Genomic DNA, 25,160 nt, shown 5'->3' with positions numbered 1-25,160 from the left:
TTTCACGCTTGAAAACATAGCATTATTGTCAGCACCCTCTGCCTCCCTACGATTTACTAATTTAAAAGATATTGATTGTGTACTTACAATGTTCCAGTAGTGGTCTAGGTACCCAAGGGAGAATCAAGCTGTGCAAACATGTACAGGGAAGCAACAATGGTGGTTTCAGTAACTCCAGCTTTAGCAGAAGCAACCATCAGCGCTGGAGAAGGTCCGCGCTTCCTGTCGGAGAGAGCGAATTCTCTCTCCCACCCCTAACTTAGGCCAAGCCAGTATCATCTCCTACCTGCAGGCCGGCAACACTTGCCTGTTGTCCTCCCCACTTCCACTCTGGCTCCCCTACATCTACCCTCTCCCACAGCCTAGAGGGGAGGGCATCTCTTGAAAAGGCAAATCTTTTCATGTCTCACACTTCTCTGCTCTGAACCAGTAGATTCTCACTGTTCTGAGGATGAAATCACAAAACCTTAAGGACCAACAAGGCCCTTCCCGATTATGGCCTCTCTTGCCCTCCTCCGTGGCAGTGCTTCTCAAACCCTGGTCCATGATCCAGCAATGGGATAGAAGTCAATTTATGCTTTACCACCACCATTTTTTTTTTTAAATACAAGAGAGTTAAATATATCAGAATACATTCACATGAAATCAGTTCTGTTTAAGAGAACTCTTATTTCTCACTCATGCAAAAACACGTAATCTGGGTTTCAATGGAAAATGCATTGTTTATTCCAAGATACAGTTTAAAACGCTTGAAAACCAGTACTCCAGATCTTTATCCCCAACCTTTCTCCTCTGTCTAGTCACACTGGCCCTCCCCAGAGTCCTTCAAACCAGCCAAGCTCCTCTTCACCCTTCAGGCCTCTGCTTAAATGGCACTTGCTAAAAGAATCCTTCCCTGACCTCAAATCTAAACTGTATCCTATCATAGCATCCTATACTATATTTCTCTCCACAGTAATATTATACTTCCTGAGGGATTATTTTTATCAATATCTGTCTCTCTGACTGGACTACAAGCTCCCAGAGAGTAGGAACCATGTCTATTCTATTCCATCCAGCATCCAGCACAGCACCTGACACCCAGTAGGCTCTTTCATTTTCATGCCTCAAACTACTTTTTATTTGCAACTACATGATTTCACGCAATTCTTCTAAACAATGACATAAAATAGATTTCCTTGTGTATAAATAACTTACACACTTTCCATAAAGTAAATGCTCAAAGGTGCTAGAACAGATCGTCTGCTGCTACAGTGTTCTCGTATCCAACAGAGTTGATGCACAATATATAAATACTCAAGTCCAATATTAAAAACTTAGGCACTTGACTAACTTAATAAAGTTTCTCAAACTATATCAATATATCTAAAGTGCATATATATTTTTAAGAAAGATTATTATCAATAACTTTTCTATAAAAATAAGTTTGACGGTTTGGCTCATCTAACTTTACTGCTATGAGTATGAACTTTTAACTTTTAATGTGGTCAGGCTTATTCTACCTTCTCTCAACACTGACACCAACAGAATCAAAAGCAGCTAGTGAGGTGCTAACATGTGAGGATTAATCCAGTGATTCCGGTCACAATGCATTCCAGGAGGAGGTACCCATGTTACTGGAATTGGGCGATACGGTTTATTCTTTCTTCCCTGATTTGGATAACCAAATGGAATAGGAGGAGGGTAGTGATTCTGATGACCATTCCCTCGGTACATTCCTGGCTTTTTTCTGGGCAAAGGGTGCCACACTGGAAGAGAAGGGAATATCAATTCTGAAATCTGGTACACAGGGCTTGGGGTCACAGTCACCGAACTGGGCTTCACTTCTACTTCCTTACGTGTTTCTTCATCTGAAGAAGAGGATCCTGAATGATAATCAGAGGTAACCTTATCAGGGGCCCTGGTAACTTTCTTGGAGATTTCATCCTTGTTCTCATCCTCATTTTCAAAGCTGGCAACAATGAATGCATTGCTTTTCTCTCCATACCAACAGCACACCTCACACAGATCCACCCACAGAGTGAGCTCCTTTGGTAAGCCTAGATCACTGTACAAGATGCAGCTCTTCTCACAGGCTTTCAGGACATCAGGATCAACTCTCTGAAACTTATTGACACGAATGCATCTGTAGGCCTGTCCTTTTGAAGGTTTTTCTGGATACCAGTGATTTTTATATTTTTCTTGAAGTATAAGAGTCAATTTCTCAGCAAACCTCTCAACTGCCTCTTTTTTCAACTTGTCATGTTTTCGAACTAGCCTTGTGACAAAGAAGACAACAGCAGCAATTTCATTCTTCATCTTTCCCGCCGCCGCCGCCGCCGCCGCCACCCTGGGGCCGCAGATTTGGCGGTCCCGACCGTCTCCGGGCCGGGAACCCAGCGCGCCGCTGCAGCGGGCCGGCGCTCGGCGGCAGCGAGCGCGGCAAGCCTAGTCCGGAGCGTGGGGCTCCCGCGTCGTCGGGCGACTGAGCGCGCGCTGAGAGGGCGGGCGGACCCAGTAGGCTCTTAATACGTAGTGAATGATAGAGAGAAATCTAATTGCCTCTTAATGATCCCATCTGATGAAACAGAGATGACCAATTTCATAAGGCACTGCTTTCTAGTGGCTCTTTTTCTTTTCTCAGATAGAATGTACATGCATATATGTAACCATAAACACATCGCGCATTACTTCTGTAAATGCATGGAGCCTTATGCCTTTGAGCACAGGTACATGCCTGTATGCATATATCTGTGCGTGTTCTGGGAACGAAACTAAGAGCGGTTTTATTCCTCATGTATTTAAGGCAAAGTTCTGAACTGGAAATCTGCTTCAATACAAAGAAAATCTACTTGAAGCTTATTAAGAGAAAAAAGGGTCAAGCTGACCTCCAGTGGTAAGATTAGGGAATGGATTCTAAAATAACTGTAGAACACCCAAGTTATCTGTCACAAACCCATATATCTAACACCCAAGTTATCTGTCACAAACCCATATATCTATGTGATACACCTTTCTTTATGTGTATTATATGTATTTGCAACAAAGAGGGGTGATACCATATAAAAGGTGATACACCTTTCTTTATGTGTATTATATGTATTTGCAACAAAGAGGGGTGATACCATATAAAATACAGTGTATTACAGAAACACAGCAGCTTTTAGAGACAGGAAAAACAACTGCCACTCATTTATGGCAATCAGAAAATCTGAGACTTGATAATTCTCTTAGCTGACATGTAAGATCTGAAATTCTCAAATTCCATTAAAAGTAGATAATATTTAAAAAAAAAAAGCAGATGCTAACACTCATATAGTCCTTCCCTTCATTAGTCTCTAGATAACACTAGTACTTATTTTAAGCTGTCTGTTGTTATTTGACCTTTATGGCATATATTCTATTTTTCTAACTAGATAGTAAATCCTCTGAGTAAAGAATTTATGTGAGGGTTAAATAAAATAATCCAAAGGATGCGCTAAGTAGAGTGTCTGGCATATGCTAATACAGTAATATAGTAAATGTTAGCTGCTGTTGTTATAATTATTAAATGACGTTTTATCTCTAGCGCATCTCTTATGTTTGACGGGTACGCAATTGGTATTTGATTATAAAAAGCAGAATTATGGTAGCTCAAAAAAAAGGCAGAATTACATATATGAAATTCTATTTTAGCAAGTGCTTATCTTGAAAGCAAAAACAATTTTGAAATGCAACATCTTACTTAGGTTTCCCCCCCGCCAAATCTATGCTGTCCCTCGTGGGGTGATTTTACATATTCAAATATTTCTTTCACAAAAGCACAGTAGCATCAATACTTCCATTAAGGGGAGGTCATGGAAATGAGAGCATCACACTTTTATGACAAAAATATTAAAAGCAATGCTTTTTGGAACATTAGGTGTAACATTAATTTCAGAATGTTTTTATTTTATATAGGTACAAGGTTTATATTATAAGAGCTTTACCACCAAAAACTAAACTTCAACAGCCACTGACTTAAACTAAGCATGCTGGTCATCAGGAGAGATACAGTAATTATCATTTATTGGCCATCTACTGCATGCCATTGTACTTGCAATCCCATACCTAACTACCACAGTACTTGCACTCAGCATACGCATCAACCAAGTTACAATATCATCACAACCTCTTTCTAATGAGAAACTGAAGCTCATAAGGGTTTAAGTAATTTGTTCAAGACAACACATGTCGTATATAGTGAAGCTAAGATTAGAACTCAAGGAAGATTCCACATCTGGATTTTTATCCAGCTCTCTTGCCTGGAATTAAGTTGCATATCATCCAACAAATGGTTAGTTGACTTCACCATACAGATTCTTTTTCAACAAGTTCTGCTCCTAAGGCCTACCACTCTTAAGGACTGATATTCTACCCAAGGATAGATCAAAGGCAAGGGTCAGACCAGAAACAAGGTCCTGTCATGAATACTCTCTGGCAAGGACTTTCGAGGTGTAAGAATTTTCAGAGGTAGTTCAGGTGGCGGTTAGGAGTGTGCCACCTCATAGAATTGGTGTAGTAACACAACTAATTCTCATATATAAAGACTGGCACATAGTAAATGCTCAATAAACACCAGCTATTATTATTATTATTATTATTGTTCTCTCTCTACTAGGACACAGAGCAAGCTAGAAGAACTTGGAGTGAAAAGGTCAGAATATACACATGCATATGTGTGCACACACACAAACATGCAATATATTCACACTATGGATTCCAAAGCCCACATGAGGCTGGACTTGTTAGAAGAGGCAACAGGCACCATGTATCACACATGGGCACATCCTACAAATAGGTGACAACATAGAGAATAGCCACATCATTCCATGTGCTTAAGGGATCAGTAATGCTGGGTTTCAGAAGCTGTGTTGGGGAAGATAAGGTTTGAGAATAGCTAAGGAAACCTGCAGAAATCAATGCAGTAACTAGCTGGCAGAATGCGTAGAAGTTTTGCCCCCATATTTTCTGACTTGGTGGTCTTGACAAATTGATTTGAGACTCAAGTTTCAAATCTCTACGATGAATATAGACAATTACCAAGAATATGGTGAGAAATATCAGAGTCTCCTCTTCAAACTGGGCTCAGAACCAGCTGTGAGCAACGAAGTTGAAGAGGACAATTTCTACCTGCTCCTTCCTTCTGTACTTTGGTGGGAAGAACAGCAGAACAGCTTGGGACTTCTGAAACCAGTGAGATAAGAAGCCTCTTCCCCAACACCACAAAAATGTCCCCACTGTTTTTTTGAACCACATGAAGAGCTTGTATAGGATAAGAATAAGGGGTGATCTGCAGAAGTCTCTGTCACAGGAAGAGGGGAAGGAAAATGAAAATTAAGAAAACCATTATACTAGAGAAAATGAATCAAATCAGTTGACAAGTTGACTGTGGAGAGGAGCCGATTTGGAAATCAGACACACCTAGTCAGTAAATCTTGCCATCACAGTAACCAGCTGTGAAAACTCAGGACAGGCCCTTACGTCTCCTGAGTCTCGGTTGATTAGAAATTATGTATATGAAGCACTGAGCACAGTACCTGGCATAGAGTTAGTAGTTCGTATTCAATAACTGATGGTAACCATCTCATCAAGTCAGAAAGCAAAGGGTACTCAGCAGTCAAACTCTACAATCAAACAAAATTTCTTCCCATCCCTTCCTAAAATGTCCTAGACCATACCCAATATTTTGCACTAAGAGCTTATTTTTCACGTACCTTCCAACACTGCTGCCCTCTCTATTCCATCAGTAGCCCTTTCAGGAAAAGACAGGAGGCAGGAAGAAAGGGGATGAGGAAGGAAGGAAAAAGAAAAGGAAAAGAAATATAAAAGTCCACAAAGATCTAAGAGCTCAAGGGTCTCTTGAACACCCATGGAGAAAGAGGATGAGGACATTCTTACTCAGCTCTTCTTTGCTCCACACCAGGGTCGTCAACTGATGTCTCCACACCAGGCAATCAACATAAACAAGTAAAGGAGTCCAGATTTTAGGAGGAAGGGAAGATTGCAGCAAAGCAGGAAGACCCTAGGCTCCCTTCCTCCCAGGAATGCAAATAGATAACTATCAAATCATCCTAACTACCCAGGAAATCAACCTGAAGACTGGCAGAACAAACTCCCCAACTAAAGGTAGAAAAAAGGACACATCAAAGAAAGTATGAAGTGCAGAGATGTGGCTTGAGAGAGAAAAAGACCATGGTCACTGCAGTGGGGAGGGAGCAGCAGTCATGGAGAAGAGCAAGAGATAGACTAGCACACAGGGGCGCACACACGGAAAAGACAATTCCCCATAGCAACCGGCTTGGAAAGGGAAAGGGCGTAAATTTCATGAGTTCTTGCAACCAGGGGGACTTAAAGACTGGAATTTTAAAAGTCAGCATGCTTCTCGGAGAACCAGAGGCATTGGGGCTGCTCTTGGAGAAAAGGCAGGCAAATAACCCACTAATTTACAGCATGCAAAGAGTGATCTGAAGAGTGCCTGGGCACAGTAGGTTAGTTGCTCATCTTGGAGCATGTCCCAGACAGGTAGCATTCACAGAGAGACCCCTCAGGGAACAAAGGAAATGGCAGATGTCATTTCCCTCCCCCCATGCCTTAGCATAAGCACAGGGCCACCTCTGGGAACCAGTGCAGCCCCAACACTTGCTACCTAACTTGCTCATACCAAGGCCCACGCCCTGGACTCTGGTGAAACTGCCCCTTCCAGTCATGCTTGCCTCAGTCCCAGCAAGAAATGTCCCCCCCCCATAGAAGACAGGCCCAATCCCTGCTTTTACAGTGTCTCCCAATGTGGGAGTTTTACAGAGCCTTGATTCTGGTGGCAGTGGCGACAGGTCTCATTTCACAAACAGACCAGAGCACACCTAGATAAAATGTCACATTCAGGTCAGGGACCAAACAGTGTCCACGACAGGCAAAGAGAGCCTCTGCATATGACTGGCCTGAAGGATAAAGTGGCCAGGACAAAACAGCAGAGCACACGTTGAAGACACTCCCAGAAGTGCCAGGACTTGGGGAACAGGGGACACTATATGGCAGGGCACTACAGGACCTCTTCTTCATAAGGCCATTACCCTCAAGAACAGGAGACATAGCTGACTTTCCTAAAACACAGAAACAGGTACAGAGACTTAGACAAAATGAGAAGACAGAGAAATTTATCCCAAATGAAAGAACAGGACAAGACCAGGGCCAGAGATCTAAGCAAAACAAATGTAAGTAATATGCCTAATGGAGTATTTAAAGTAATGATCATAAAGATTCTCACTGGACTTAAGAGTGGAAGACGTTTGTGAGACCCTTAACACAGAGATAAGGAATAACATAGCAGAGATAAAGGGCTCGATAAATGAAATGAGAAACATGCTTGATGAGGTGAATAGCAGGCTGGAAGAAGCAGAGGAACAAATTAATGACCCAGAAGAAAGAGTAATGGAAAGTAACGAAGCTGAACGAAGGAAAGAAAAAGAATTATGCATAATGAGAAGAGACTTAGGGAACTCAGTGGCTCCATCAAACATAGTAACATTCATATTTTAAGAGTCCCAGAAAAAGAAGAGAGAGAAAAGGGGGAAGAAAACTTATTTGAAGAAATAACAGCTGAAAACTTCCCTATTCTGGGGAAGGAAAACAAATATCCATATCCAGAAGGCAGAAAACACCCAACAATATCAACAAGAGCAGATATGGACCAAGACATATTGTAATTAAACTGGCAAAATATAGTGATAAAGAAAAAAATTTTAAAAAGCAGCAAGACAAAAGAAGGTAGTAACATGCAAGGGAAACCCCATAAGGCAAGCAGGAGATTATTCAACAGAAACTTTACAAATCAGAAGGGATTGGCATGATATATTCAAAGTGCTGATTGTGAAAAATCTGTAGCCAAGAATACTCTAACATTCAGAATAGAAGGAGAGTTAAAGAATTTCCTAGACAAACAAGAACCGAAGGAGTTCATGACCAAAAACTAGCCCTGCAAGAAATATTAAAAGGGACTCTTTGCGTGGAAGAGAGACCAAAAATGACAGTATGAAGGTAGGAAACACAAAAGCTGTAACAATGAATATTTTCTTTCCTTTTCTAAAAAAAGATTATTTATTTATTTATTTATTTATTGGAGAGAGAGAGAGAGAGCACAAGCAGGGAGACTGACAGGCAGAGGGAGAGGAAGAAGCAGGCTCCCTGCCGAGCAGGGAGCCCAATGTGGGGCTCAATCCCAGGACCCTGATATCATGACCTGAGTCGAAGGTTCAGTCATGATATTCAGCTTAACCAACTGAGCCACCCAGGTGCCCCTACAATGAATATTTCTGTAAAATATCAGTCAAGAACTCACAGAACAAAATGATGTAAAATACGACATTTACCCAAAACGTGGGGAGGAGAGGACAAAAGAATGGGTTCAAACTTAAATGACCATCAACTTAATACAGACTGCTTTATGCAAAGAGGTCATAAACAAACCCAAAGGTAATCATATATCAAAAGCCACTAATAAATATGCAACGATAAAGAGAAAGAAATCCAAATATGTCACTAAAGAAATAAAGACAAGAGGGGCGCCTGGGTGGCTCAGTCATTAAGCGTCTGCCTTCGGCTCAGGTCATGATCCCAGCGTCCTGGGATCGAGCTCCATTTGGGGCTCCCTGCTCTGCGGGAAGCCTACTTCTCCCTCTCCCACTCCCCCTGCTTGTGTTCCCCCTCTTGCTGTGTCTCTCTCTGTCAAATAAATAAATAAAATCTTTAAAAAAAAGAAAGAAAGACAAGAAAGGATCAGAGAAAATCTTCATAAAAACCACAAAATAATATGACAATAAATATATATCAATTATTACTTTGAATGTAAATGGACTAACTGTTCCAATCAAAAGACACAGGGTACCAGAATGGATAAAAAAAAAACCAAGACCCATCTATATACTGCCTAGAAGAGACTCATTTTAGCCTTAAGACACCTGCAGACTGAAAGTTAGGGGACAAAGAAATATCTATCATGCAAATGGATGTCAAAAGAAAGCCAGAGTAGTAATACTTATATTGGGCAAAATAGACTTTATTTTATTTTTTAAAGACTTTATTCAATTTATTTGAGAGAGGGAGTGTGCACAAGAGAGCAGGAGCAGGGGGCAGAGGGAGAGGGAGAAGCAGGCTCCCCACTGAGCAGGGAACCTGACTCGGGGCTCGATCCCAGGACCCTGGGATCATGACCTGAACCAAAGACAGACACTTAACCAGGTACACCTGAACAAAACTGACTTTAAAACAAAGACTGTAACAAGAGACAAAAAAGGGCACTATGTAATCATATGGGGGACAATCCAATACTAGCAATTGTTAATATTTATGCACCCAACATAGGAGCACCCAAATATATAAAACAGTTAATAACAAACATAAAGGAAATAATCAATAATAATACAATAATAACAGGGGACTTTAAAACCCCCACTTACATCAATGGACAGATTATCTAAACAGAAAATCAACAAGAAAACAACGGCTTTGAATGACACATTGGACTAGATGGATTTAACATATATTCAGAACATTCCATTCTAAAACATCAGACTACACATTCAAATGCACATAGAACATTCTCCAGAATAGATCGCATATTAGGCCACCAAACAAGCCTCAACAAATTTAAGAAGATCAAAGTCATATCATGCATCTTTTCTGACCACAATGCTGTGAAACTAGAAGTCAACCACAAGAAAAAATCTGCAAAGAGGATTATGGAGGTTAAATAACATGCTACTAAACGATGAATGGGCCAACCAGGAAATAAAAGAAGACATAAAAAAGTACATGGAAACAAATGAAAATGAAAACACAATGGTCTAAAACCTCTGGGATGCAGCAAAAGCAGTTCAAAGGGGGAAGTTCATATCAATACGGGCTTACCTCAAGAAGCAAGAAAAATCTCAAACAATCTAACCTTATACCTAAAGGAGCTGAAAAAAGGACAACAAACAAAAGCTAAAGCCAGCAGAAGGAAGGAAATAATAAAGATTAGCACAGAAAGAAATGCTATAGTAACTGAAAAAACAATAGAACAGATCAATGAAACCAGAAGCTGGTTCTTTGGAAAAAAAAAAAACAATAAAATTAATAAAACTTCTACTTACCAAGAAAAAAAGAGAAAGGACTCAAATAAATAAAATCACAAATGAGAGGAGAAATAACAACCAACACCACAGAAATACAAATAATTATAATATTACGAAAAGCTATACCCCAACAACTTGGACAATCTAGAAGAAATGGATAAATTCCCAGAAACATATAACCTCCCAAAACTGAAACAGGAAGAAATAGAAAATTTGAACAGACTGATAACTAGCAAAGATATTGAATCAGTAATCAAAAAACTCCCAACAAACAAAAGTCCAGGACAAGATGTGGCTTTGCAGGCGAAATCTACCAAACATTTAAAGAAGAGTTAATACCTATTCTTCTCAAACTATTCCACAAAATAGAAAAGGAAGGAAAACTTCCAAATTCATCTTATGAGGCCAGAAGCACCCTGATACCAAAACCAGATAAAGACACCACTAAAAAAGAGAACGATTTGCCAATATCCCTGATGAACACAGATGTGATATCTGTGGGCTTCCAGGAAGCCAAGAGCCTAAGAAATATCTAAACCCCACCAAACAAGCAAATCTGCTAAACTCATAACATTGTATTCTATACCCACAGTGAAACAATGAATTAAAATACTTCTCAACATTTAAAATTTTGTCTTATTTTTTGACATCTCAGTAATGAATTATACTAATACCAGCATGTAGGGGAATACCATGAGGGTTTAATGAAATCATCATATTTCATAATTGTGAAGGTTTTGTTTATCCCTCTACAAATGACTCCCTTTCCCTCACAGTATTCCTCACAAGGAACTAATAGATTTAAATGTATTGTGTTGATAACAAAGAACATAACAAATGGAAACAGCTCAGGATTTATGTATCTTCTTTTTTTTAGGATGTATGTATCTTTATAAGTTTAGCTGTATCAGCTCAAGTGTAGTTTGTAATCAATTTTGTGTCAACAGCATGTGTAAACTATTAGAAATGGACATGTGGGGTGGGCTGGAGAGAGAAAAGGAAGTCTACAAGTTTTGTTTAACGGAGGCCAACATACCATTTGGTTCTCTTGGGGACTACAAGGTACAATGTAAGTCAATTTCTAGTTTGGCCTCTGTCCCTGGATCATTTCACAGTGGGAGTTACCATATTAGAAATGTGACTGCATTGCACAATGAGCAGGGGCCTGCCAGAGGCCATTGCTCAGTCAAGTTTCCCCTCAGTTATGGGCTATGCACGTGATGAATGGGATAAATGAGAAAGTTTCCCGTAAAGGAAATGTCACTGTTGGCTAGTTCTTTCTTCTGTCCTACAATGCAAAGAACATTAGGTAAAAAGAGATAAAACAATCTGTCATTTCCATGGCTCCTACTTCCAAACTGATGAAAGTGCTGGTGAAAAACAACATTCTTAAATCATCCAGAGCTCCTCAAAAGCCAGATGGAGGGCACGCATTTCCCCCCAACTTGCCCTGACTTTCAAAATTGAAGAAGCAGAGAGCCAAAGAAGTCCTAGCCATCCCATCCTCGTGCTTTCCTCCTGTCATAAAGAAGAGCAGGCCCTCCTGTAAAAGTTTCATTTATCATTCTAGGAGTTGCAGCCTTCACTGAGTCAGGCATCTGAAAAAGCACCAGGATGCTAGCATGCAGAGTATTACTGAAACATGAACACACTGCTCCACAAAGACAAGCAGAGTGGAGAAGAGAGCCCATGTTAGAGGAACCTCCCAAAGAAACTAAAAGAATAAAAGGGCATGTGTAAAGAATGGGGATTTAGAGATTCTGAGTTAGATAACCCCAAGTCTAAAAGGACAATGTGAAATGTTGTGGAAAAAAAAATGGATAAAAATATGGAAAAAAAAGTTGTGAAAAAAAATGGATAAAAATAAAAAAAATGGATAAAATGAACTTTTTTTTTCCAAGCATGGTGGGGCCAATAATAAAATTCAAAGGCACTGTTAGAAATTATATGGCCTGGCCCCTCATTTTAGATATTAGGAAACTGAGCTGAAAGCACTCACATTGTTCATCGCCCCAAACCCAAGACCACAATCCAGACCTTCTGATTCTGGATCCAATGTTCTTTCCAGTAATGCTACACCAATTAACGTAAAGGGTCAGACAGATCTAGGTGGATTCAAATTCAGGTTCTCCCACTGACTAGTCCAGGACTTCTGACCAGTGAGTCTCTGGGAAACTCATGTTTTATCATCTATAAAATGGTGACAAATCTATTACTTAGCTTATATTTCTACATTTATGCTTTATAATACTAATGTTAAATACCTAGAACAAAGGTTGGCACAGTGTAGGGATTTGATTAAATTTAGGTACTATTATTTTTCAATCACGGGTTGTTATTTAAGAAATGTTTGTGCATCATCTATGTGGCCAAGCACTTTGCTACGTACTCGCAAAGAGAGGGGAAAAAAATCACTGCTCTCTCCAAGGTGCCTAGAATCAGCAGATTCATAAACAAGACTTTGACAGTATGAAAAGAGTAATGAAACCATTCGAAGAATTTAACTTGAACTTAAGGAAGTGGATTATACATTGAGATAAGATTATATGAATCACAAAAACAGATACATAGACCAATGGAACAGAATAGAGAGCCCAGAAATGGACCCTCAACTTTATGGTCAACTAATCTTCGACAAAGCAGGCAAGAATGCCCAGTGGAAAAAAAGACAGTCTCTTCAACAAATGGTGTTGGGAAAAATGGACAGCCACATGCAGAAGAATGACACTGGACCATTTCCTTACAACCACACACAAAAATAGACTCCAAATGGTTGAAAGACCTCAATGTGAGACAGGAGTCCAGCAAAATCCTAAAGGAGAACACAGGCAGCAACCTCTTCGACCTCAGCCACAGCAACTTCTTCCTAGAAACATCGCCAAAGGCAAGGGAAACAAGGGCAAAAATGAACTATTGGGACTTCAGCAAGATAAAAAGCTTTTGCACAGCAAAAGAAACAGTCCACAAAACCAAAAGACAACCGACAGAATGGAAGAAGTTATTTGCAAATGACAGATCAGATAAACGGCTAGTATCCAAAATCTATAAAGAACTTAAACTCAACACCCAAAGAACAAATGATCCAATCAAGAAATGGGCAGAAGACATGAACAGACATTTTTCCAAATAAGACATCCAAATGGCCAACAGGCACGTGAAAAAGTGCTCAAAAATGCTCAACATCAGGGAAATCCAAATCAAAACCTCAATGAGATACCACCTCACACCAGTCAGAATGGCTAAAATTAACAAGTCAGGAAACGACAGATGTTGGCGGGGATGTGGAGAAAGGGGAACCCCCCTACACTGTTGGTGGGAATGCAAGCTGGTGCAGCCACTCTGGAAAACAGTATGGAGGTTCCTCAAAAAGTTGAAAATAGAGCTACCATATGATCCAGCAATTGCAACACTGGGTATTTACCCCAAAGATACAAATGTAGGAATCCAAAGGGGTATGTGCACCCCGATGTTTATAGCAGCAATGTCCACAATAGGCAAACTATGGAAAAAGCCAGGATGTCCATTGACAGATGAATGGATAAAGAAGATGTGGTATAGATATACCATGGAATATTATGCAGCCATCAAAAGGAATGAAATCTTGCCATTTGCAATGACATGGATAGAACTGGAGGGTATTATGCTGAGCGAAATAAGTCAATCAGAGAAAGACATGTATCATATGACCTCACTGATATGAGGAATTCTTTTTTTTTTTTTTAAAGATTTTATTTATTTACTTGAGAGAGAGAGAGAGAGAGAGAGAGAGCAGGGTCAGAGGGAGAAGCAGACTCCCCGCTGAGCAGGGAGTCCGATGTGGGACTCGATCCCGGGACTCCAGGATCATGACCTGAGCCGAAGGCAGTCGCTTAACCAACTGAGCCACCCAGGCGCCCTGATATGAGGAATTCTTAATCTCAGGAAACAAACTGAGGGTTGCTGGAGTGTTGAGGGGTGGGAGGGATGGGGTGGCTGGGTGATAGACACTGGGGAGGGTATGTGCTATGGCGAGCACTGTGAATTGTCATAAGTCTGTTGTATCACGGGACCTGTACTTCTGAAACAAATAATACATTATATGTTAAAAAAAAAAAAAAAGAAGATAGCAGGAAGGGAAGAATGAAGGGGGGGAAATTGGAGAGGGAGACAAACCATGAGAGACTACAGACTCCGAGAAACAAACTGAGGGTTCTAGAGGGGAGGGGAGTGGGGGGATGGGTTAGCTTGGTGATGGGTATTAAGGAGGGCACGTACTGCATGGAGCACTGGGTGTTATACGCAAACAATGAATCATGGAACACTACATTAAAACTAATGATGCAATGTATGGTGATTAACATAACATAATTAAAAAATGAAGGAAAAAAAACAAAAACCTTTAAATATTTGAAATCCAAAAAAAAAAGATTATATAAATCAATATAGAACAATCTTCAAAAAAAATCTTGATCCTAGGAATCTCAGAGAAGTAACTCTTCATTTGTACCATGGGAGAATTAGTTTTATCATGTGCCTTAAAAGAGCAGGTCAGAAATACATTTCTACCCAATAGTCATGAACTTGGGTAATGGCAACCCCAGGCAAAAATTTCTCAGATAAATGAGAACCTGTAAAGGTAAGGTGTTGTCTTTTTAAAAAATGAAGTCAGTAACACAGAACTATCCAAAAATGAAAAATGAACCAGATGATGCTGAGTGTCATGAAGTGATCATAAACCCTCAAAGTAGAGCTTGCTAAATGAAGGGCATCCTTGGACAAAATTGAAGAATTTGCTGTGGTTATATTATAAATGACATAAAATAGCGAAGTCATAAAAAATGTTTGATCTGCCACTACTCTCCTACTGGAGATTGGAGTCAGCCAAATGCTCTGTTTATGTAGAAAGTGTCTAAACATGGATGCTGAGAATGGTTTTCATTCAAAGCATCAATAAATCTTTGTTGTTGAATATAAGGGAATATGCATGTGAGTTGCTACACATTTTAAAAAGCCAGTTCTAGGACTAAGCCCTGGGGCCTTTCTATAGTGCAGCACTCCATGCATACTGACTGCAGAGCAGACATGAGATTACAAACTCCAAACTCCCCCCACTTACTAGCCTTGGGACTCTGGGCTAGAAAGGTCAACCTCAAATCATTTTAGATGGTAAAGTTCCCATTTTGCTGGTGGGGAAACTGAATAATTAAGTGACTTCTCTACAAATCTATACCCCAAAACAATAGACTGCTGGGGCGCCTGGGTGGTGCAGTCAGTTGAGTGACCAATTCTTGGTTTTGGCTTAAGTCCTGCTCTCAAGTGTTATGGGATTGAGCCCCATGTCGGGCTCCATGCTGGGCATGGAGTGTGCTTGAGATTCTCTCTTCCTCTCCCTCTGCCTCTCCTGCTCATGCTCACTCTCATTCTCTCTCAAATAAATAAATAAATCTTAAAAAATTGCTGATTTTAGGTTCTCTGTTTATTAAATCATGCAATTTCTTTAAAGTTTGTGAAAACAAACTAAAAAAACTAACGGTGATACATATCAACTCTTGTATATAGTGACAGAATGAATCACTTTTCCTGTGAATGTTAAGCATGGAATCCTTTTTATTCTAGAAAGGCATGCTGAAGAAGTCCTGAAATACATCTGACTTCTCCATGACATGTAAGTGGAGAAAGGAAACCTAACGGACAATGAGGGCTGCCAATGGAAACCATGTATAAGGAAATGAACATCAAAATAACAGCTCTGTCACCCACTGTCTTCTACTAGTCCTGTGACAACAGCTGTAGCTGTTTCTTTGTGGTATAAAACAAGTGGAGATGGTGTTCAGTGAACACACACAAGCACAGCCAGGCTGGGTCACCGCCTGTTTTATGAACTGTATCTGTTGTGACTGGTTGGTGTTGCTGCCTATCTAGTTATTTTCAACTCCCAGAGAATAGGGGTTAATTAAGGCAGAGAGGGGCCAGGTAGAGGAGATGGCCCAGAGTGGGGACAGTGGCAAACTGGAGAACACATATCCCAGTTGAAGTAGACACCTGCTTACTGAACCCCAGCTGGTTGAAGTCAGGAAAATAAGCCCACTGTTGCCAGATTTTCTAAATTTTTTTTTTTTAGAAACTCCTCCATATTTTTAAAATGTGTATTCCTAATTCAATCTTTAAAATGCTGTGTTTGCCCAGAAACACTTCTCTAGGTCAGATCAGGGATAAGAGTTGCCAGTTTCCTATTGAGGGTTGTCAGCCTGTGATTGCTGGAAACAGTTCCAAAGTACAGGTAAGTGTATGGATTGGGTACACTGCCCCCAACCTGATGGCAGGAGTGTGTCATGGCCACAGGGTTTCAGCAATTTTATATGAATCATAAATATGATACAAAAAGAAATTAAGTTTATTAACAGCATCCCAGAGAACGGATAATCCTTTCACAGACAAAGAAAACTAGATACAATTAGGAACACTTTTTCACCTTTATTATTATCGATCAAATCTTGATTTAACTTTTATTTTAACTGGAGATCATGATTGCAATATACTTTCTCTCCTTCCATTTACTCTTCTTTTCCTTCTCCAACCTTTCCTTAGTTTGAGATATAAGATCATCGGACTTTTGTGGAGATGACACAAGATACTATATGTAATATCCTTGGAACAATGCCCAGCACAAAGTAAGAACTCAAAAACAGTAATAGCCTGCAGTTACCATGAATATTATTTAGCTATCAAAGCCTCACAGGGCTGCTCTAAAACCCGGAGAAGCCAATGTCAACTTACAACTGAGCTCTTACACAAAACTTCTGCTCACAGAATCACTTCTGTGCCTACCCTCTTTAGCAATCTGTTTCTTAAATTAATCCCCATTTCACTTCCTCTGAGACAGCTGAGAATCTTTCGTACACCAGAACAAAGAAGAGAGGTCTCTGTAGAGCATTTTGCAACAAAAGACCTAAGGGCCTCCACCTCTCTTTTCCCCCTAGGAGACAGAGGTACTTTTCCAGTTTTGGTTGTTTGTTTCTTTGTGAAATGGACTCATTCTCCCTTCCAAACTGCTTAAAACAAGCTGAATTTATACACCACCTAACCTATTTAATAATCTTTTTTGCTATTTGCAATGGCTTGACCTATAATCCAATACCGTGTCTCAGTTATGTTAAAAAGCACATTATCACCTACTGGAAAGAAGAATATTTGATCCACAAATTCATTAAATTAGCAAGTAATGAGTTAGCACCAAACAAACACCAAGTTTTATTTAAATTTTGCTCTTGTCCTCTAAGGTATGGGTCAACCCAGCCATCAGGAAACCAGAATCAGTGCTCGATTCAATATTTAGTTATCTGAAATTAGAACTCTACAACTTTCTGTCATAGGCACTACAAGCAAAGACCAAACATTAAGGGAAGGACAATTAGATAGTGGGAGGAAGTAAATAATCCCTCAGTCTTTCTGGGATCAAGTCAGCAATTTCCAAGCACTCCCTGGGGAGAGAGAATGGATGGCTCAGCACAACTCTGGCTCCTACCAGGACCACTTCCCTAAGTGCCTTGATCTGCATGACATCATATTTCAGGGATGTCCTGAGATGGACAGATACAAATACATGAATGGGAGTAAGCCAAACAAAATAGTTTACAGTGTGCATAGGAAAAATAGGTTTTTAAAGACTTCTTACAAAGAGTATAAGTCTAACTACTCTCTCTTGTTTCTTGCTTTTCAAATAAAACCAATGTTTTCTCCAAGCATATCATTTTCCCAGTCAAAGGCACTTGCATTTCTTAAAAATAGGAATTGAATTATATTAAAAATGGAGTGCAAGTTTTCCCTCCGCAGGATAAACGCCGTGCCTGCTGGCAGGTACCAGCTGCAGATGATGTCTAAGCAAATATGGCAACAAAAGGGGAATATTTACTTCGGCACATGAGAAAACGAAGTAACAGTCTCAATAACCAGTTCAGTAGAATCAAAGAGATATACCTGTAGGTTTTCAATTTCTTCTTTGTGTTCCCTCTTCAAGTGTAAAATAGCAGCTTGGTATTCTGTAAGATCACAAAAGAAGCCGATTACAAAAAAGCACAAAATTATGCACAAAATTCAAGTGAGCATCTCCAAGATGCCAGAGTCCCTCCTGCAAATAAACTAAGTCAATAAACACCACAGTTTGACATTAACCTGACAAGAGATGTTGAAAATTGGGACAAGATAGGACAAGGCGCTTAGAATAGAAGGGAAATTTCCTTCCATTTGGCAAACCCCGAATTATGAGAGGCCCCAAATTAAGCAGAGAGGATAGGGTTAAAAAAAAAGCATGATGAGTGTTCCAGATAAAGACTGGGTCAGGTGTTTGTCTTTAAGGAGGAGTTGGAAGCTCAGGCAGCACTGAGAACAAATACAGACGTGTTAAGAGCAGACACACGGGAAATAAAACTTTGTATGTGAGATCAGAGAACTCTATTTTTAACTGCTTAAAAAAAAATCTCCATTTGAATGCAAGGCTAAGCAAGCACCCAGGGCTGACTTTAATCTTTAGATCGCTTCAGAAAGTCAAAACCATTTGTCATTTGGATGAGATAATCTAGGGTGAGTTGAGGTTGAAAGGAGGACAAAAATAAATTTCTGATCCAATTTTAGCCTGGGTCTAATAATGTTTATTCCCACAAAAAGTCCCAACTGTACACAAGAACTCCAGCCAACAACTAAAACTACCAGCCCAGTGGCTAAGCATGAAGCGGCTCAGACAACTTTATTTCCAGCAGGACGACTAAGTATGTGGGGTCATAGAACTATACAGACTGGAGGACCACAAAGCAAAATGCTATGGAAAAACATTTTTGTGGGATAAGTTGTTACCTTAACAATGTGTTTGGGGTTGTGAGTATGAGTACTAAAGAAGCAGCTTTATGTCATTTAAAAAATGTATGAAAGGATATGGGGTGCCTGGGTGGCTCAGTTGGTTAAGCATCTGCCTTCGGCTCAGGTCATGGTCCCAGGGTCCTGGGATGGAGCCCTGCATCGGGCTCCCTGCCTCAGTGGGGAGCTTGCTTCTTTTTCTCCCACTCCCCCTGCTTGTGTTCCCTCTCTAGCTGTCTCTCTCTCTCTATCAAATAAATAAATAAATAAAATCTTAAAAAATAAAAAAATAAAAAATATATGAAGGGATAGACAATTTCTTCAAGTGGATTTCAGAAATCAGGCATGAAAATTTAGGTGTCAATTCAAAATTGGATGAGGGAAATCTTTGGTAAAGCCACACAGGACAGGAGTGTTGCTGTTATTATAAATGGTCACACTGCTGTTCTTATGGGGAATGTGTTACATTGAGCTATGAATCTGTCAGCAAGTTCTGTGAATTTTTACATCCAAACCATACTTTGAATCAAACCACTTCTCACCATCCCCACACTCACCAACCACCACTATGGTCCAAGCCAGCACAGTCTTCTCCTCGACCTCTGCAATAACCTAGAAAGGTTGCCTGCTTTGACTCTTACCACCACCACCTTACCCATTCTTCTACAGCAGTCTGAATAATCTAGTAAAGGAATGAACCAGATCATGTCTTATCCCGGGCTTTCCAATGCACTTAGAGTGAAATCCCAACTCTACTGCAGCCCATAACACCTTCACAACATGGCACCTACATGCCTCTCCCTGTCTTTGCCTTGTTTGTTACAGACCAGGCACTCTGGCTTTCTTGCTATTCCTTGAACTTGTCAAGTTTTTTTCTACCTCAAAATCTTTACTAATTTTGGAGACAACGATATGGATTGTATTTATTGAGCATTTACTATATATCAGGCATTATTTAAGAACTTCATATGTATTGACTCATTTTTCCTCCCACAATAACCCTGTCACGTAGGTACATTATCCCCATTAATGAGGAAGAAGTCAATGCATAAAGAAGTTAAGCAGCTTTCTTATTTAAGAAAGATGAATAAATTACAGAGCTAGAAAATATATGTAATTCAAGAGTGAATGTATAAACAAATTGTGGTATAGCTATAGAATGGAATACTACTCAGCAATACTAAGGAATTACTATTGATACATACATCAACATATATCAATCTCAAGATATTATGCAGAGTGAAAAAGTCTCAGAAGTCTAATTATTGTTTAATTCCATTTATATGACATTCCGGAAAAGACAAAACCATAGGGATAAAAACAGATCACAGCAGCAGTAGCCAAGGTTGGGGGGGTGCTAGTATTTGATTACGAAGGGGCAGCACACAAAGGAATTTTGGGGGTGATGTAACATTTCTCTATCCTGATTACTGTGGTGGGTACATGAATTTGCACATGAGTTAAAACTCATGGAACTGTGCACCAAAAAGAAAAAGTTAATTTTATAGTATGTTAATTTCTTAAAAATCTACATCAAATGTTTTACTTTCAAACGTTTTCCCTAGGAGACTCAGTCTAACTCAAGAACACCTGTTACTACTATTTCTATTCATTATTTTCCTAAGGGTACTAGTGGATGCAATAGGATGAGAAAAAAGAAAACATGGGTGCACACACATGCACACACACATTTATATATAAAAATAAAGGAAAAAATTAAGCTGTTATTCACTATGAACATTTATTTAGAAAAATTCAAAAGACTGCCTGCAGATAACATACTGAAATTAATATATAGTTTAGTAAAGTTGCTGGATATAAAATCAGTATACAAAAATCCTGATGCCAGCAACAGTTTCGAAAAGAAAACTTAACATTCACAGTACCCCTAAAAACATAAAGTACTTAGAAAAACCTTATAAATTTTTAAGACCTCATCAGAAAACAGAAACATTATGTTGAAATGTATTACCAAGAAAGAGACAGAGAGCAAGCCATGTTTTTGATAAGACTCAATATTGTAAAGATGTTAATTTTCCCAAGTTGATCCATTGATTCAGTGCAATCCTGTTAAGCATTTCTAAGAGTTTGGAGGGTTTTTTTGAACAAGGAGTTCATTCTAATATATATATTGAAACACAGATGTGCAAAAAGCCAATAAGAGCCCAGATACTTGAAAATATAAAGATAACTTGCCTTACCATTTAACAAGAATTATTTTTAATTATCACAACATAATTAAAATAGCATAGTGCTGAAAGAGGGATAACATAATAGAATAAAGGACTCAGAAAGACACGGCGAATTCATGGTCTCTTTATAGGACGGAGGTATCATGGAAGATCTTTGTTTATACTAAGAATGGTTTTTCTAATAATTATTGATTGGGAAATGTGGATATGTATATGGAAAAACGAAAACTGGCTCCCAACTTTATACCAGATAATAATCTATATTAAGTTGCTTAAAAGCTAAATTGTAAAAAGTAAAACTACAAATGTTTAGTATGACAATACAGCATAATATTTTTATAATTTCAGGTTAGGAAAAACTTAGGATTCAAAAAGCATTACATATAAAGGAAAGAAAATGGATAAATTTGACTACATTAAAATAAAGAACTTCTTTTCACAATATGTCATAAAAAGAGGGAAAAGGCAAGGCCAAGGGTTGGGAAAATACACTTAAATAATTAAAGATCGTGGGTGTGTGTGTGTGCATGTGTACTCCTACAAAACTACAGAAAACAAAAAATGTCAAAAGCACTCTAAAAAGACAACATACAAGTAACAGTTATATTCAAAGGTGCTCATTCTCATTAGTAATCAGGAATATTGAAAGTCTGACAAAACTGAGTGTTGGCGTAGATGTGGAACAATGGAATGCTCACATAATTGTGGCAGGAGTGCAAACTGGTACAATCACTATGAAAAGTGTTTAGCATTTTCTAATAAAGTTGAAGCTACTCATACCTCCCTACCCAACAATCCTTCTCCTGGCTACACACAAATGGAAAAAAATGACAAAAGGAAAGCAAATAATAGTAACTAAAGTCAGGATAACGGTGGGATCCAGGAGAAGACAAATTGAGTTGGGTTATGAGCAAGGTGGCATCATATGAGTGTTCAATGAAAAATTATTCTTTAACTTCTATGTGTTTTATCTCATTTTCTTTCTATATACCTAACATTAAAATGTAAGAAAAAAAGAATAATCAAAAATCAATCCCAGGCCTTTACAAAGCAGGCAAATTGTAGCTAAACCAACCTTCTTACAAAACTGATGCTCCTTGGAAATAACATCAACATTCTAAATAGAAATTACACATAGACTATATTTTGAAATGATTCATTTTGTGTAAATTGTACCTGTAAGGGTGTGACAGAGTCATGACTAATTTACAGATTAATGAAGGAGACCATTGCAAAGCTAACATCCAGCAAATCATGATTCATCTCTTCTTCAAATATTTTTGCCCATGGTCCCAGTGTAACAAAGGACACACCCCCATTATGGAAGAAGGATAAGATGGAATCTGTAGGCAACACGTAAAAGGGAGAAGTTAGTGCCTTCACTGGTGGAAGGCTCATGCCACGGGCTCACAAGAGAACACTAAGAGAATATAAAGGTTACAGAATTGTGAGTCTAAGCAAGGTTGGTGGTTTCCAAATATGTCTTGTTAGGGGCAGTCCCCTCCCTCCACGTTTTCTAAGTTTGCAAATGCAAGAGGAGAGCCCCGGTCACATGGAGGTGAGGATGGTGAGGAAGAGGTCTCAGTTCAGGACTAAGGATGTTTTTGTTTGTTAAAAAGAGAATTTCACCCTGGTATTCAGTAGCTCTGGGAATAATGCATGAAGAGGAGAAATCAAGATTTTGAGTATCACGGCTTGAAAAGGGCAGACCACTTTGAAGCTACATTAGCCCCAAAGGAAATTAACAAATAAATTCAATTAATCTAGCCCCCAGAAAAGAAACTTCAAGACTGTCTTTTAAGAAAATAACATATTGGGGAGCCTGGGTGGCTCAGTCAGTTAAGTGTCTGCCTTCGGCTCAGGTCATGATCCCAGGGTCCTGGGATCGAGTCCCGCATCGGGCTCCCTGCTCAGCGGGGAGTCTGCTTCTCCCTCTCCCTCTGCCTCCCGTTCTGTCTGCTCTCTCTCTCTCATTTCTCTCTCTCTCTCTCAAATAAACAAATAAAATCTTAAAAAAAAAGAAAATAACATATTCTATTAAAAGACAAAAATAGGAAAAGGATCCTGACCGGCAGGATTCAACATGTGGGGAAAAAATATGTAAGAACTTTCCTCCCTAAAAATAAAACTCTTTCTAGTCGAGTACTTAATCGAATTGATACATCTCCCTTTTGTAGTACAAATCTTCTTCTTTTTTTTTTAAATCAGCTCACAATAACAAAACAGCCCTTCTGCCAGGTATCATTAGAGCCTTGTCTTCCGATTCACCAAGAGCGGCACTGAAGGTGAGCTCACTATCATGGGAAGGCATGTAGTAACCAGAGCCACAGTTCACACTGGCTCAGTTTCTGTTAATTATATATGGATACAGGGCACACTGAGTGCTATTTCTCAGCACTCTACACAGATTAATATATGCCATCCTCACATCACCCTTACAAGGTGGATGCTATATCATCCCAAGGTCCACTTTACAGATAAGGAAACTGAGGTACACAGGTTAAACAACTTTCCCCGCAACACAAGCTAGTAAGTGCCAACAAATTCATTCAGGCCCAAAGAACCTGTGATTTTTACCCTGTAGAGTTTCTTGTTTGTTTGCTACTGCTGTTCTTACGGTTGTGTAAGCTTCAGGTATAACCCAAACTCCAAGTTCCTAGGCACTTAAAGGTTGCTGGCTTCACCCAATCACTAGAATCACTAGTAAACTCGGTAAATCTTTTCCATAACTCTTTAAAAGGAGTCTGGGGTATTATTAATCCCAGGGAGGTTCCATGAGCCTGGGGTTAACATGAATAGTGTGAGTGACAATGGCTGGTCCCATCAAGTTATGTGACTATGATTCATCTATTTTCTCTATGAGGACTTCCAGAACTACAGTCACCAGTTTGTGGTTGTGTCTGGTTTTCATTTATACTCTCTCACACGTATCCAAGTCCCTCCCCTACACACACACACACACACACACACACACACACACACACACACACACCCCACTGGCAGAAACAGATTATGCACAGTTGGGGAACTAGAGAATTCCTGATTTCCCTAATGGATGAAAACCATGGCTCTCTTCGTGCTCATGGATTCTAATTTGTACTGCCTTTGCCTTTCATTGGCTTTACCCATTGCCTCACGTTGCTTCACACAGGGTTAGCACATACCTTCAATCTTAAAGGCAAAGGATCCTTCCTCTGAATTAAACTTGGAGAATACTCAGTATTTCCAAAGCTTTGCAGGCATAGCAGTGAGGTCATTCTTTTGGTAATAGACAGCTGGACTTTATTTTAACGGTTGAATATTTATCTTAATGTATGTTAGGAAAAAATCAAACTAGCACATAAAACCCATGACCTCATGAATATTACTGTTATAAGATAGTGTTGGTCAAAGTTTAGTCCCTGAAACTAAAGATCACCTGGAATTTCTTAGAAATGCTAATTCTCAGGCCCACCCCAGACTTAATAAGAAACTTGGAGGATGCTTTAATAAGTCTTCCAAGTGATTATGACACATTCTAAAGTTGAGAACCAGTGCTTTTGAAGGTAAGTTACTTTTTCACGCAAAAAGCACCACACAAACCAAAAAAGCTTAAAAATTTTAAAATAGTAAAAATGTATAAATATATGCTCCGTATCATGGGGTTGGTACATAAGAGATGTCAATTTGGGAAAACACAGTAATTACTGACAGATGAATATACATTCAAACAAAGTTATCCATGAACAAATGCAGAAACTTTCTCCAACTATTTCTTACATTAACAAAAACAATGCTGGTCATAGAAGGCAAAATCACATACAATTTACTTCAATACCTAAGAATAAAATCAAATTTGAGCTCTCATGTTTATTTATTTTTCTTTTTTTTTTAAAGATTTATTTCTTCCAGAGAGAAAAAGAGAGAGCATGCAAGTGGCAGGAGAGGCAGAGGGAGAGGGAGAATCTCAAGCAGACTCCACACCGAGTGTGGAGTCTGATGTAGGGTTTGATCTCAGGACCCTGAGATCATGACCCGAGCCGAAATCAAG

General features: G+C 39.3%; 2 protein-coding genes across 9 annotated transcripts in view; both read right to left on the bottom strand.

The window, feature by feature from the left end:
• The window catches only part of FMN1 (formin 1), a 445,431-nt gene that overhangs the window by 236,700 nt on the left and 183,571 nt on the right, over positions 1 to 25,160 (bottom strand). For 7 of the 8 annotated variants that reach the window (XR_012373582.1, XR_012373583.1, XR_012373584.1 and 4 more), the window contains one exon: positions 18,066 to 18,127. The exons of the other annotated variant lie outside the window; for it this stretch is intronic. Coding sequence is in view for 2 of the 7 variants with exons in the window: in XM_073876758.1 (XP_073732859.1) it covers positions 18,066 to 18,127 (62 nt within the window). In the remaining 5 variants the exon portion in view is untranslated. The remainder of the gene's footprint in view (positions 1 to 18,065; positions 18,128 to 25,160) is intronic. 8 annotated transcript variants of the gene reach the window in all.
• LOC112833122 (protein BTG3-like) lies at positions 1,388 to 2,333 on the bottom strand. The gene has a single exon (XM_025884107.2). The coding sequence runs from the start codon at positions 2,296 to 2,298 to the stop codon at positions 1,540 to 1,542; it is 759 nt and encodes a 252-aa protein (XP_025739892.1). The 5' UTR covers positions 2,299 to 2,333; the 3' UTR covers positions 1,388 to 1,539.

This window comes from Callorhinus ursinus, unplaced genomic scaffold (genome assembly GCF_003265705.2).
Source record: "Callorhinus ursinus isolate GAN/ISIS: 27379988/994484 unplaced genomic scaffold, GSC_fseal_2.0 scaffold25, whole genome shotgun sequence".
NCBI classification, from domain to species: Eukaryota; Metazoa; Chordata; class Mammalia; order Carnivora; family Otariidae; genus Callorhinus; species Callorhinus ursinus.
This window is presented reverse-complemented; position numbering and strand designations above follow the sequence as displayed.